This window comes from Mauremys mutica, chromosome 4 (assembly GCF_020497125.1).
Source record: "Mauremys mutica isolate MM-2020 ecotype Southern chromosome 4, ASM2049712v1, whole genome shotgun sequence".
NCBI classification, from domain to species: Eukaryota; Metazoa; Chordata; order Testudines; family Geoemydidae; genus Mauremys; species Mauremys mutica.
Genome location: NC_059075.1, coordinates 110,372,382 through 110,388,020, shown reverse-complemented (window position 1 = coordinate 110,388,020; position 15,639 = coordinate 110,372,382). Strand labels below are relative to the sequence as shown.

Below are 15,639 nucleotides of genomic sequence, written 5' to 3'. Positions count from 1 at the left end.
GATTTTGGCCAAGTAATGGGAATGAATTAGCTTTACATTTTACTACTGAAATGTCAGGAAATGCCCCAAAATAATGGGAATAAACTGAATTTTTGTAGAACAGTTCAACCTGAAGTATGCTTTGGGCTTTTACAAACTCTGCATAACAAAGCACAATCTCTCTATTTGCCAATGAAATGCAGCCACTTCTGGATGGCAACTGTCTAACAGCACATGGCAACACCACATAAGAGATTAGCACAACAAGTTAATTTAAATTATAGGGGGGAACTTTAAGTAGGCAGGGTATAATTATCCCATGTTGGCCAGAATGGGGGTATTACTTCTCTATTCTTGCAAAAAGTGTCAAGGGATCTTTAATGGCCTCAAGGGGTCAGAAATGGCACTTCCAGCAGTACAGTGTCCAATACAACAATGTGGTGTATTAATTAAATGGACAATTTTTATCTGCTGGATATGTGCCAAAACTATTGGCATGAACGATTTATGATGAAATCAATACTAGTTTTATGGTAATACTTTACCTTCTGGGCAGAAGCAACCATATGTACAGTAACTGGAACAGCTGTACTCTGGGTTGGAACAGGTTTTAACACATGGAGAACCACACTCCTTGTAGATTTGGTCAGCTGAACATTTTCCTACAGCTGCAATACAACAACAATGAAAAGTATTAAGGCATCTTTCTAAATATGAACAAAGGAAAACTTCTCACCTGCCCTAGAGACTGGAGATGAGGCTCTCCCCACCCTCCTGGTATCTGGAACTTCCTGTAGCACAAGAACCTTCACTCCCCATCCCCAGTATATCACCTCACCACAGCCCAGACATCCACTCTATTCATTTTTCATTCTTTATCTCAGACATACTGGAGACCACATATTCCAGACAAAGGCTAGAGATCAGATCACCTTTTCTACATGCACCCTACACTTATAGGCATCAGACCCCTGAAACCATGCACACTTCTGAAATATGAGCCTGAGGTCTCGCTGTATCTGTGACAGGCTGGGACAGTGACAGCAGATTATATCAGTTACAATAAAAGCCATAGGTGTGTTTTTTAAAAGTGCCTATGTGACTTCAGGCACAATCTTATTGACTTTCAGTGGGATTTGTGCTCCTAAGTCACTTAGGTGTTTTTGAAAATCCCACCCGATAGCATTATTAATATACAGAACAAGGGACACGTCAGTTTTTCATGTGACAACTAGTAGGATTCTCCTATTAGGAAGGGAAAGATAAGTGGGAGAAGGGAAAGTTAAGATTAGCATTGGAATTTCAGGCACCAGATCCTCCACTGCCTTGCACCTTCTGTAGTGACTTTCACTGCCAAAATCATTGCCAGGCTCATTAAGTAATATTTGGCACCCATTTTGCAGAAGTATAAATGACTATGAACGGTGCAGAGCAGGGGATAATCAGACCCTTGATGTTTTCAGAGTTTTGGACACTTGTTTTTTGGAGAATAATATTTTTATTTCCTAACTTGCAAATATTTGTTTTTTAACTTCACTCTGAATAGCCTCACTTTCGATTTTTTTATAACTACAAGTTCTAGTAATGTTTCTTTTTAAGTGAATGGCCTGCTTGCAACATTAACATTATTATAACAAAGGCTAGACTGGGGATATTATTTTTAATATGATTAACGAGCATTATTATATAGCATTGTAAACATGTACAGTGCCTTACAAATAGTGACAGGCTTGCTGCCCCGAGGACTTTACAATCTAAGAGAGGCAAGACAAATTGAATGCTAAACAAAACTGGGACACCCATTTAGGGAAAGGAGATTCAGGGGAGAATATTGGAGGGATGAAGAAAAGAACAATTCCAGGAAGAAGTGGGATTTGGAGGAGGGGGAGGGGGCACTTGGCATGCAGGAAGCAGGAGATTTCCCTTAGCACAGGGAGAAGCATGACAGAAGGCAGAAAGCCACAAGTGTACAAAGAGCTGGAGAGCAGTCGTACATGAAGACTGGGAGGAGTACAGGGATTAAGCGAAGAGACGGATACGAGATCAGAGATGTAGGCAGGGCAAGAGGATACAAGGCCTAGAAGATGAGGATAAGGAACATGTGATAAAACATCAGAAGTCAATTATTGGATTCAGGAATATAATCCTGTCTGGATTATATTCATCTCCCTTCTCATGCTAAACTCCAAATAAATAGTAGCAGATGTTGAAGTCACGTGTAACAGAATAAGGAGGAAGGAGAAAGATGTTCCTGTTAAAGCAATTTATTTAAAAAAATAAGTTATGTTTGGGTACTGAACATCAGTTATAGATTGTGAGGCAGCTCAACATTCTCATTAACTAGGTGCTTGGAGTTTCAGAGGGATATCCTTCACTGCCTTAGACTCTGAATGTCACTGAGTGTCATTTGGCATCTTGATCTCTTCCCAAAATTCTGCCTAGAATTCTGTCTTCTGTCTTATCCATTAAGCTTTCAACTGGGCTGCATTGTGTTGTAATTAAAATTAATGAATATGCTTTTTAAGAGTCCTTTGCCAAAGGGTTGCCACATCATGCCTCCTGCTTTGTTAAAGTTCAAAGCAGGCATGATGAAATCAAACAATTTTGATCCATAAAGGGTTGTACTTTCAGTCTCTTGAGCTCCATTTAAAGTTACAAGGAAATATACACATCAAAACAAAATTCACTTGATGCTGCTTAGCTGTTTTCACTTCATAATTAGTAATTTCATATGATTTCAATGCAAACTAAAATATAATGCAAACATAAACTAGCCATTTGTGACTTTTGCTGAGCCTGATCTGATTTGTATTTGTAATGAAACCTCTAACCTGGAGAATTGAATAGCTTTGAGTTTAATTGCAAACAATTAGCACAGGTGTAGCTGACAGTAGCACAGCACCTTTGCTAAGATGACTAGTAATTTAAAAACAATAGGACAATCACTGAAATTAATTTGAACGGTTAGTCCCTGCATATTTCTTAATAGATGAAATATTACTTTGCCTGTAATGGCTTGTCAACACTGCAGTTTAGCTGACAGAAGAATCAAAAGCAAGCATTTCAGAATATGGTTTGTTTCTTTAAAAAAATATTATTTTAAGGTGTTTGATAAAGAAACAGCTTCAGGAATGTGTGACCTGGTCAGCTGACTTAGCTGTTGAGCTACGGGGACACAATTTGAGTTATAAATTCATCTTTATTTTTTTTGCAGGATACCAAACTCTGGCTCTTGCAGGTTACCATTTGCTCAAAGATCATCCCAGGGTCTACAACCCAACCCAACCCCTCCTTGATTTATATGGGTGGAAGCTTTCCTAGTGGCTTTTTAAAATTTCATTAATCATTCTTTCTCTATATGACATATACATAAAGTTGTGGCGTAAAACATGATAACTTACAGCAGAAGTCTGCACTCCTCCAATCAGACACTACTTGATTGGACATGGCACATTGCCTAGAGTACTCTGACAGTGTAGCACAAGTACAGTTTCTTTGCCCTGGATCACTACAGTCCTGCATATCAAGCTGACAACGGATGACAAATGCTTTCTTGGACACGTTGCAAGCCGGAGACACAAGGTTGAGCAGCTGGGAGCAGATCCTAGCCTAAATAAATAATAAAAAATAATTGGAAAGTGGATGCTAGTCATGTTCTTGCTATGTTGAAATGTCAATGTAACAAGCAGATCTTGAGCTTTTAATTACTAGAGGAATTGTTTGCAGCTCTCAATTATACTATTGTATTGATTTGGATCAAAGTGCATAGGTAATTCTGGAAATGGAAGAGAATACAAATGATACATTTTAAAGGGGAAAGGCTCTGTAAATATTTAATCAATTTTCCCTCTCATCATACTAAAAGCTAATCATTCTTTTACCGCCATCACACTTCCATGACCATGGATTACAGTGTTACATGCAGGGATTATGTTCTCTCATGAAGAATTAGCAGAAGGAAGAATGTATTTTGGAACAGCAATGCTATGGACACCTCCTAAAAACCCCTCAACATGCAGACGTGCCTGGCAGCCCAATAGCACATTGGACATTTAGTGAACCTATGTCTGATTACAAGAAGTAGCACATTGTTTTCTGTAGTATGTCTGGGTGACATTACTCCTTATTGTCCAGACAACGATCCTTTTAGGAATGTAGTCAATGTTGAATTTTTTAAAAAATATTGTTTTTATTTTGCTGGTATTGCACATGTTATCTGCTGAAATACAACATCTCAAAGGAAAACAATGTTAACGTAGCAGACCCGTGACTGATTGAGCCAAAAGAAATACTCCACCAGTTCAAAGCAAGATTATTGTAACAAGCTGGGCTAGAACCCTGCATCACTGTAGCTCCTCACCTCCAGATGATTATTTTCCACTCAGTGATATACAGTGGCTCTTGTTCAAAGGAATAGTCAGTTCCCTTCCTTATATCCTGCCATTTGTGGCCTTCCCCCTAGAATGGTATTCTAATTGCCTGCTTGTTCTGTGGAGCACTAGAGCTAGCCGTTCCAGGAGAGGGGCTGTTTTTTTACAGGCGAATCTAACGGAATTCTTGGATTGTCAAATGAATGGTAGAAAAATATCCTTAAAATAGGAGGGATGGGAGGGAAAGTGTAATGCTGCCCATTTCAAGAGAAAAATCACTGTCCTTTCAGTACACTCTCTTTACATAGTGCCTACATACAGTAAAAAAATAACCACTTTGTAACAGCTGCAATATAAGTGCATATTCTGACCCACAGTTACAATTAGTCCAAAATGAACAAGCATATCTGTAATCTGCACCGCCATTTCAAAGATAGAAATAAGTATTTGCTTTTTAGGTACGTGGTATTAACTAGACTCCAGAAAATCTTCTAGATAGGAAAATCTGTGATGCAATGAGATAGCAGAAACTCCATTAGTGAGAAGAATGGGTTTATTCCACATGAAACTGCTGGGGGTTCTGCAGAGCCCCCAGCCGGTCTTATATCTCTCAACTGTCTCCTGCCTCTGCCCCCATCATCCTCAGTACAATGGATTCTGTGCTTCCATGCTTGCAGGTGCTCATCCATCACACCTCTGGTATAATTTCACTTGATGGTGACAGACACCATGTGAGATGCTGCTGCCTGGTAAAATGATCATTGCACACTGAATGTCTTTGAGTTTACACAGTACTTAGTGTGGAGTCATACTGGCCTAATACAAAGATCAGTGAAACCACACTGACCTCAGCGGGATTTGTATAAGGACCTGTAGGCTGAGAAAGCGGGGTGCTAAGCTTTTCTGTTTCCATTTGTGAGCTGTATAAATCTACACCTGGTAGTATTTCTGGGCTGTTTAAAACATGTGTAACACCGACAGACCCCAATTTTACAGTGGGCAGGATTGAACCTGGGACCTCTGGACCTAAATGCATGAGCCTCAAGCCATATGGCCATTAGCTAAGGCAGTAGAGCAAACTCATTAATCTCTCTAAGTGGTCTCAGTGCCACTAGAGAGGACAGCACACCACACCCAGGAAGTGTGTGGGTTACATACTTTCCCTCGCTGAGGAAGCACATCCTGTGCTTCAGAGACTTCCCAGTTGAAATCCTGGACAAGCCCCTACTTGTAACACTGATAGACCCCGATCATCGGCGAGCAGGATCAAACCTGGGACCTCTGGAGCTTAGTGCATAAGTCTCTACAGCATGAGCGAAAAGCCAACTGGCCATTAGTTAAGGCTGTAGAGCAAACTCCATTAATCTCTCTCTAAGTGGTCTCGGTTCCACTAAATGGGACAGAACACCACACCCATGAGGTGGGTGGGTCACACATGCATTCTGGTGCAAAGAGCCTCTTTTCTTCATCTCCATACACTAAATCTGTTGGTGATGTTAACCACTATCCTATCAACTACCATCTCTGAGTTAATGATTCCCAATTCATCTACTTCTCTGTTCAAGTTTATGTTGTAGGCAAGGCCAGAAATGTGATACTTACATATTTTTTGCGAGGAATATTGGGAATTGCCATCTCCTCAGATGGGCAGATCTCTGACGGGTCATCCATTTTTTGTAAAGTGGCAAATTGGTAAGCATCCAGCAATTTACCTGCAAGTTGAGGTACAGAGTAGATCAGAAAAAGGTCTATCTAGACTAGTTTGAGCTGATGGTAGTGTCCTGCACTGCCATGCAGAAAAAATCACGTTTGATTCTCTCACCCTACAATGTGTTAGTGAGCAACTGTGTAGTTAAATATGTTGCTAAAAATAATGGAACATAATTTATAATAAGACCATACCAGCATATCTACATTGAAAGGAAGTGTGTGGGCACTTAATGGAAGACATGATTGCTGGTATGTACTGGGTTTGGGGAAAAATTTGATTTCCATGATTAGTTGTGTTTGAGGCTGTTGCTTGCACTCCCTAAAAGCAGACATCAGCCTGGAGCATCCAGATGAGAATAGCAATGTATGTACCAGCTCCTGCACTTATGCTGCCTGAAAGGCATTGGATGATATAAACTCTCACTTATCAAATGGCTTTAGTAAAGTTCCTATGTTGCCTCCTAATAAGTAGTTTATGACTCACAAATCTACTTCTCTACATGTCTTCCTCTGTTCAAATCCAAATCTCAGTGTATCTCTTGGATGACTCCTTATGGATGTCCAGCTATCAAGTTTAAATTCAACCCCAAACTGAACACTCGATGTCCTTCTAAGCGCTCCTCTCTCCTCCCTTTCTCTGTCAACCTGGATAATAACACCATTCTCCCATCACTCCTGTCTGAAATCCAGGTATCATCTTTGACTCAGGCCACTCTCTAGACCCAAGATGTGCCTAAATCTTGAAGATTCTCCCTACCTTATATATTTAAGATCTGGCCTTTCCTCTCTTTCTCCACATCACCAAAACTCCCATCTTGACTACTTGCAACCTACTTTTTCCCCGGCATTGATGACTACAACTATGCCTCTCTGCCCCGCTGGAAGTCCATTCAAAAGGCTGCTGCTAGAATCCTCTATGTGGTTCATTACTCTGAGAATGTCATCCCTCTTTTTGACTCCCTCCACAGGCTCCATTTTTTCCACCACATTAAACACAAGTTTTTTTAAAAACCTTTTAAGGCCCTTCACATGTTAGCCCTATCTTACCTATCAGATCTATTATCTTACTAAATGCCTACTGCTGCCTTTGCTCTGCCAACAATACCTCTTTTTACTGCCTGTTAGGGTGAAGGTGTTTGTAGTAAAAATAAATTTTCTCCTGTGAGGGCCTCTACAAGTGGGGTAAAATTAATCAAACTCTTTAAAGCTATCATATTGCCCTTCAGTTCCCTCCTTAAAACTCACCTCTGTGATGTGTACAGTAAACTGCATTTGACAAAGGCTAGCCAAGTATTGAGCTAAGACTACAGAATGTTGTGCAAAAAGCGTGTTTGTTTTACTGTTACCTCATTCGCCCCACTTTGGCTGTTTCATCCACATGTCATGTTTTGTCATAAACCTAGATTGTGTAAATTCTCTGAGGCAGGGTGATTGCTCTTTACCACATTTGTACAGTGCCTAGCACAATGTGGTTTGATAACTGATTTGAGGGCCCTTAGAGGTTACTGTAATACAAATAGAAATTGGCCCTGTTCTGGAGAACCAGGGTGTGATGGCTGAGAGGCCTGTGGGTGAATTATGTGGGGGTCTTATTGACTTCAGAAACAGTATGGATAATCTGAGCACAGGAATCTTCTAGCTGTTAAATTTGCTCATTGATCTGGTGTGGTTAGCCCCTTGTGTTTGGTTTGGCCTTAGCTCTTACCTTCACTCAGAAACTCATTTAGTTCCTGTCCATCAAAATTCCCACACATTCCACAAGTTTTCCTCATATATTTTCTCTCAACCATAACCTAAAATTAAAAAAAAAAAGAAAGAAATATAATTAAGAAATGTCTGTGGGCCAAGATATCTTCTCAACTAACCTTTGTTGGGATACCCAGGTAAAGTCACCCCTTTCAGTTAATTTCTGCAATTTGAGGGAAGAGAATAGAAAGTAATATGCTCCTTTTCCCAGTCAGGTATTCTTTTCCTCTACTCAGTAAGTGGTGATAAGAAATGTGGATCTGGCAATCAGATCTATGCCAGAGCAAACCCAGGTATTGAATATTTTTTTAAAAGAACATGTTGACCAGATTTCTTGGGTTTATCAATATATTTTATATATCTGTTTGGTATCTTTCAATGAGGTGGTAGATTTGGTACTCTTTAAAGTGAGGGCCTAGTATGGTAGCTGTAAGAAGGCAAGATGTATGAAGACCATGTGCTAGTTTCCACCGTACAGCACTCTCAATACATCTCAATCCTGACCTGCAAGCACTTATTGCTGTTCCACTGTTGAGTTTCTCCTGAACAAGCATTGCAAATTGTGTGGAGGTGGACATGGGTTAGGTGGATTATATTTCTGCTGCAACAATGCCTTAGGGCTTCAGAGCATCAATTGCTCTTCTTTCTTCCATAGCCGGTGTAGAGAGAGTAAGAGGAAATGGGCAGCAGCTCAACAGATCTGCTCAGACAGGGGTCTTTGTAAGTTTTTGTCCTTGTCCATTACATTTGTTTTACATTTCTCCCTGCTTTCTCTAAACTCTACCTCCATGATATTCACAGCCCTAGACACTGGAGAAACAGGAGTTGTTCTTAAAAATGGAGCATTTAATTCTTCTTTTATTTATTTCAGTTTTACTCCTGTGTCACTCTGTTTACTACCCTGACTTCAATGAAGTTGCTGCTGATTTACACCAGTGTACATGAGAAGAGAATTGGGTCTGAATTTCCTGCAAAGAAGTGTATGAGATGGTGCTCTAGGTTAGACCCATGCTCATCAAGTACTGTACTACATTTCTTTAAAGACAAGTATCTGGATCATACTCTCAGAAGTTATGTGGTCTTTAACCTAGTCCCAAGTAATTTATTTCTATATCTAGATACCCAACATGACTCCCTCTACCTCTCTGGAATATCAGTGATGCACATAAAAGTAATGACAATATCTGTTACTAACCTGAATTATAGCCAGCAAGAAGAAAACTGGGGTTTATGTATTTCTATGTGCACTAACTGTCCCCCTATTTATACATCCATTAATAAGGTGAGTAAATGCCTATACTGCCCTCACCTTGGAGGGCTATGAGCCATTATGCCATACATTTAAGGGCACATTCACAATCTTCGTACAAATAAAAACAATAAATGCATGTCAAGACACCTACTTAGGGATAGTGAGTTTTTAGTATTCCAGCAAAAGTTTCTCCTTTGCTTTGTGACAAGATTTTACTCACCATGAGATAGTCGTCGTTGTTCCAGACGACTTCCAGCTCCATCTCCATCAGCTTGGTCACCAGGCGGACAGTGCGTCCAAAAGGAGCAATTTGGATTCCATTGCTGGTATATGGCAACTTGATGATACTGTTATGAGGAAGAGAAAAAAATTGATTCTATTATGTAACAGAGTGTGCGGAGTCATCGCATAATGGGAGCTGTGTAGCAGGAATGGGACTTGGGAGTAGTGGCTGAATTCTAATGCTAGAGACCAGTGGGAAAAAAGAACCAATATAAATATGTATTGAATATATTTCATCATTGCTAGTCTGGGGACAACATGTTTAAAATGCAGGCTCTGGGGCTAGTTCCATTCATTTACACAGTTGTCCTTGCAAATCAATCGGTAAGCCAAGTATTTTTCAGTGCAGTTTGCCAAATTGAGGTACAGTTACAAGAGCAGCTGGGTGAATTAATTTTTTTGGTTCACTGGCAATTCCAAAGCACTGGAAAAGAAATTGGGTTGAGTCTAACTGAATTTGAAAACTTCGAAAAGAATTTGGCAAAGCAAAGAAGTCCACTTCAGGTCTTATGCAACATTTTGTCGGACCTGAAACGTTTTGTTCCTGGGTGTTTTTAAAGGGGCTTGATTCACATAACATATGATAATACTGGTACCACTTCTCTTATAAGCTTTAGCCCCATGGTTAGAGGCACTCATGTGGGAGGTAAAGGTTCAATTCTCCCCTTTACCTGGTGGTGAGAAGGGATCTGAACTTTGGTCTCCCCTGTTGCATAAGAGTGCTCTAGCCATTGGGCTATGGGATATTTTCATGTGGGTCTCTCTGGATGAAGCTGATCCATTGTCGATAAATAATTTATTATTGGGCCAGAGAGACAGAGAGAGACTCGATAGTGAGGTGGTTAGGATGCCTGCCTCAGAGGTGGGAGACTCAAATCCCTGAATCAATGGCTATTTATTTATACAAAGTGAATTTACAGTTTGTTGAAAAAAATGTGTCCAGCTGTAGGTACAAGTCTTGTTTTTCTGCTGACGATAGTTGTAAATACATGGGTGAATATACAAACTTTTTACAGCCATCCGTATCCTTCCTCTGCATTCATCCATAGGCAAAAATTCAGAGTTGCCCAACTCATGAACATTGCTGAAATTTCATTTTGGGAATTTCAGCTTCTGGAAGGCAATGATCACATTTCCCAAATCTCCCCAGCAAACCGTTTCTCATGAATTTGCTGCCTTCTGGACGTTGTAGTTCCAGCAATAATGAGACCAAAAAGCAGCCATGACAAGTAGGGAATTCCCAGCAAGTCTCCAGATGTTCTCCTATTTTTTGTTCCCCTACCAAAGTGCAAAATTCATAAGTTTGGGTTCACAGTCATTGAAATTGAAATTCAAATGACCTCAAAGCAAAACACACTTAAACCTCTAAATTTCACCTAGTTTCAGGAGCTGGCCCACGTGAATTTGAAACTAGAACTAGGCTCACTTAGGAGGACTGCTAAGCTTTAAGTCAATGTAGTTTTAATTTGGGAATTATTGCAAGATGAGAAATTTCACCTGCTTTTTTGGCTTCACGCTGTACAGATGTAGTCTATGCTTGATTTACATTTATTTGGCAGTTACAATCTGTTTTGGTAGGAGGAGATAAAGTCAGTCTCTAGCTAGTGTCTCTAGCTAGGTCATTTGTGTCTAATTTCTAATTTATTAATCCATTTTGGGCACAAAATGGATAAGTGAAATGGACATACTGAGCTTTCCCTGCAGTACAATCACAGACTTATCTAGTGTATCTCACATAACTCTTTGCTTTTCTTTACCTACTGCTATTCAATATATCCCTGAAGCTTACCCAACACCCTTGAGCACAATGATGTTCTTTTCAACTATGATGACGACAGGTCCCAACTCTATGATGATTCTTGTAATTTTTTTGTTCACCCCGCGGCGGAACTGGATGTTGAAGTCCGGGCTAACATCATTGCACACGGTGGTGAAGATGTAGTTGCAGGACCCAGAGAAGTCATACAAATAATTATCAAAGGTGGAGAAATGCCCTGCACCCCAAGTAGAACATGAGCCCTTGTCTAAGAAATGAAAGAGAAAATATATTTAGGTTATCTTGTGTCATGTTTGATGAGACTGACATGCATTCCAAACACGACCAGTTGTGTTCTAATAGCAGGAAAAGCTGATGAGCTTAGAATTTAAATAAACTCTCAGAGAAAATGAATTCATATTCATATTCAGTTTAGGATTCTTTTTCCAGAGTATCTATACCTTTAATTCTTCTCCTTTATTTTTTGTCCATGAATGACATTTGCATTAGAGCATCTGATTTTTTTTTCTCCTTAAATTTTAAGTCAATACAGTGCTGGTGAAAGATGCTCTGAAACACATTTGGGCTGTCTATTTATACACAGGGCAAATACAGCATGGACAACACCACTGCAATCTTCCTTCTCACTGCCCCAGAAAATGTGTCTTAATCCCAGGGGTTAAAGGAAGGAAGGTTGGGGGGGAGTGCAGTTCTCTTTCTCTTTCCTTTGCTATAAGTAGAGGGGAGCTTTCCATCTCTCCATAGCTTGGGAAAGCATTGCTTCCCCAGAGCCCCCGCTCCTCCTTGGCTGGCATCTCCTACTTTAGTTACTGCTTAACTCTAATTTTGAGGGACTATATCTAAGTACTTGAGAGGGTAGCTCAGGGTTCATGTCCACATGCCCATTCAGTCTCTGGAATTTGCTGAGAAGCCGATCAGGGGACCCGATTAGTGACAGTGAGGTGTAGAGCTAGGTGACATTTTTTGGTACAATTTTTTTTGGGGGTGAAAAATGCAGATTTGGCAACACAGAACCATTTCGCAAATTCATGTTGTTTTGGAAAAATTGTTTTGGCTGGAAAAAAACGTGAAAACATCAAACCATTTCATTACATTTTCAAAACAAAACATTAAAATCTTTTAAATTGATTTTTGTTTCAAAAGTTCCTTCAGTTTTATTTTAAAAACTGAACATTGAAAAATGATCAAAATCTAAATATTTCATGGAACATGTTAAATGAAACATTAAGATCTTGTTTGGTATCAAAAGACTTTTTTCTCAACTTTTTGATTTGCTGAAAATTTAAAAAAAAATTATTTTTGGTTTGACCTAAAACAAAACTTTTTCTGATATTTTTGGAACTGCCAGTGAACTGAAAAATCTGTTATTTGCACAGCTTTAGTTGTGCGTAATGTAATTACTTGTGCTTGATAGATCCAGCCCGAATCTTAAAGGCATGAGATCTTTTTGGGTAAAAATTGGAGGTGTACATGCAATTGGTAAATCACATAATAATAATGGGCTGGCAGAGACGTGGTTAGCCTTCAGCCAGACATGCCATGTGTGAGTGGGGGGGTACGTGGGTAAATAATATAGTGAACTGAACTGTGCCGTGGTTTTCCTGAAACCCCGATGTTTTAATCAAAATAGTTATTGATTCATTAAATTCAATATTCCAATAACCATTTTGATAATGGCCTTGATAAACTTTTGAGTAACCATTTCAGTTAAAAAAATGGAGAAAAATTGCACAGAATAATGGGTTCATTTTGAAACAGGGTGTATAAAAATTATTATTTTAAAAAATATACAGAAAAGTTCTATTTAAATTGGTTTTTAAAGGATTTATATGTTTCTACTGTTTTACTTTTGTCCCATTTTAGTGTTTTAAATTGCTAAAGAGGATGTTTAGTACTTGGTTCTTTTGTTTCCTAATTGTTAAAATTTCGTATTTTACCAAGAATGTTCACATTTTAAATCTTCATGTATGATGTAAAGACTATATCAGGACCTCATAAATATCCTGACATTGAGAGCAGGCTATCAGGGTTTGTGGTTTGAAGTAAATGGGACTTGTGCTCCTAAATCACTTAGATGCCTTCCTACTTCCCACTCTTAGTTGCCTAAATACAGGTTTATGAGCCTAACTTGAGTTCTGTATTTTTGAAAATGTTGGCTTGTGTGAATAAAAAAGTTTACAAAAACAAAGTATTGAAAGTCTAAATAATTTTTCATGGTTACTGTGATAAAATTTCATTTTGAAGTGGCAAGGATTTTATGCCACTAAGAGAATTTTTAATAAAAAATATACTTTTAGCTCCTGATGCTGCTAACATTTAGAGGTACATACTTCAGCACATGAGTAATCCCACTGAAGTCAATGATTCATGTGAGTTAACCTGCTAAAGTCTTAACAGGATCAGGACCTTAATTTTCAGTAGTTTGGGTTTTTTTGCTTGTAGCTGTTTTGTAAAAGTCAAGTAAGAGACCTTATCATTAGTGGTATTTTTTTTTTTAAAAAGCATTTATTATAAATTTTAATCTAAAGTTTCAACAACACAAATTTTAAAAGTAGTTTTACAAAGCCTAAACCTCATTTAAATTCATTATTTTTGAAAATATTATTATTTAAATCACCACACCCAATTTCAAACTTGCAAAATGGAAACAACTTCAAAACACCGGCATTTTCCATGACATTTTTCACTTTATTTTTCAATCTGCTCTAAAGGATACAATGGTCACCCTAAATGCTTCTCAAGGAAGGTCCTTACAAAATACTTCGCCACTTTTATCCAACAAGTGTAAAATAAACTGTTACCTGAACGCAGCATACCATCATCTTCTGCGCTTGTGGACTCTTCACTGTCGTCATCTGGAAAATAGGAATTGGTTAAATATTGCCACTGATTCTTCCAGCCAAACCTTGCATATTTTAACATTAATACAATACTACTCTTTGCACTTGCTAGCGAGCCTAACTTGTTTGGATCTTGCCTATTTTCCATTCACCAAATAGGTATTAGTGGGACATATGAAGATAGTGCCATAAATGGTATTTTCTATAAACACAGGAATGCTGTGATAACTAGGAGTAAAGTGTTTCAGTTGAAATTCCAATGTAGATAAATAATAAACAGGAATGCCAAAGTATATAATCAGTGTACTGAGTGCAATTTTTGCCAAATGACTTTAGCTGACTTTGTTTCATTTTGTGTATAAGCAAAAGCAAGGCTTTGATAATTATTATAAGCAAATTATGAGCAGAGATGGGGATGCAGAGGAGAATTTTTCTCCTTGATCTCTGCTGCACAGGGAATTTTGCTCCCTTCAGGTTTCTCTTCCTATAGCTTTTACCCACTTACGACTGATAAAATACTCACTTAATTTGAGCCAGTCATTGCCCCTGCTGCCTGAAGGAAAATAAATAGTTACAGTTAAGAATCATCTTAGTATAACAAAGCTAACATTTATATAGTGCCTCTCACCCTAAAACTCTTTACAAACTAGATTCAGGAATCTCATCATCCATCAGTGAAATGCAAACAATTATGGGGTAAATGCAACAGCATGTTAACTGTACATAGTTTAAGATAGAAAGTAAAGAAAATAAAATACTGTATTTTTTCCATGAAGAATTTTAAATAGTCAGAATGAGAGAGATAATTTATTCAGAATACTAGAACTGACATGCTAAGCCATATTTATTTAATTTTTTGTAAAGGTATCAAAGGTTGTTGTTTTTTTTTTTTAACTGTAAGTGCTTAGGAGTACGGATGGATGAAATTTTCACACACAACTTTTTTCAGAAAAATATAGTCAGCAGCATCAAAATGTTTTGTGAATTCATGTCAGTTTTAGTTAATTATTTCAGTCAAAAAAATTCTAAAAAAGTTTCAAAAAAGTTTAAACATTTTATTTTGACATTTTTGAAAAAAACTGATTTTTCAGTTCAAAATGACTTTGTACAAAATTTCCTATAATTTTATTTAAAAAAAGTCAAAACATTTAAAAATGCTTGAAATCAAAACAAAACATTTCAACCCAAAATTACTTTTTAAAACGTTTTGATTCACCACATATTTTTTAAAACTTCATGTTTAGTTTGACCTGAAACATTTTTTTTTAATTGTCAGCAAACTGAAAAATCCATTATTTGTGCAGCTCTGCGCAGGAGCCTGGACCCTTCTATATTCTGTCTCAGGAGACTGACAGCACCTCCAGCAGTATAGTGCCTCCAATGTTGTCATTGCTTCAATGTACAGAGTGACTTTGATGTATAAAATCAAAGTGGTCAGGGAAGGCAGTTAAAAATTAAATATTCACTGTCCCAGATACCTTCAGAAATGTGGTATCTTCACTTGGACTAGAGGGTACCACAATCACTGCCAGGGAGCAAATGCTGAATTTTTAATGATATCCACTGTATTAATATTACTACTAAGCACTTAGCATGTGCACTGCTGCCTCACTCTATGGGTATGTATACATAAGGACAAAAAAACCCATGGCAGGCCTGAGTCATTTGACTTTGGCTCATGGG

General features: G+C 38.3%; 1 protein-coding gene across 1 annotated transcript in view; it reads right to left on the bottom strand.

The window, feature by feature from the left end:
* The window catches only part of LOC123369013 (mucin-17-like), a 112,524-nt gene that overhangs the window by 77,008 nt on the left and 19,877 nt on the right, over nt 1-15,639 (bottom strand). Inside the window, exons 4-10 of the mRNA XM_045014391.1 lie at nt 13,918-13,971; nt 11,129-11,363; nt 9,278-9,404; nt 7,765-7,852; nt 5,952-6,061; nt 3,381-3,588; nt 525-647 (exon numbers count right to left, since the gene is read on the bottom strand). Of these exons, the coding sequence (XP_044870326.1) occupies nt 525-647; nt 3,381-3,588; nt 5,952-6,061; nt 7,765-7,852; nt 9,278-9,404; nt 11,129-11,363; nt 13,918-13,971 (945 nt within the window). The remainder of the gene's footprint in view (nt 1-524; nt 648-3,380; nt 3,589-5,951; nt 6,062-7,764; nt 7,853-9,277; nt 9,405-11,128; nt 11,364-13,917; nt 13,972-15,639) is intronic.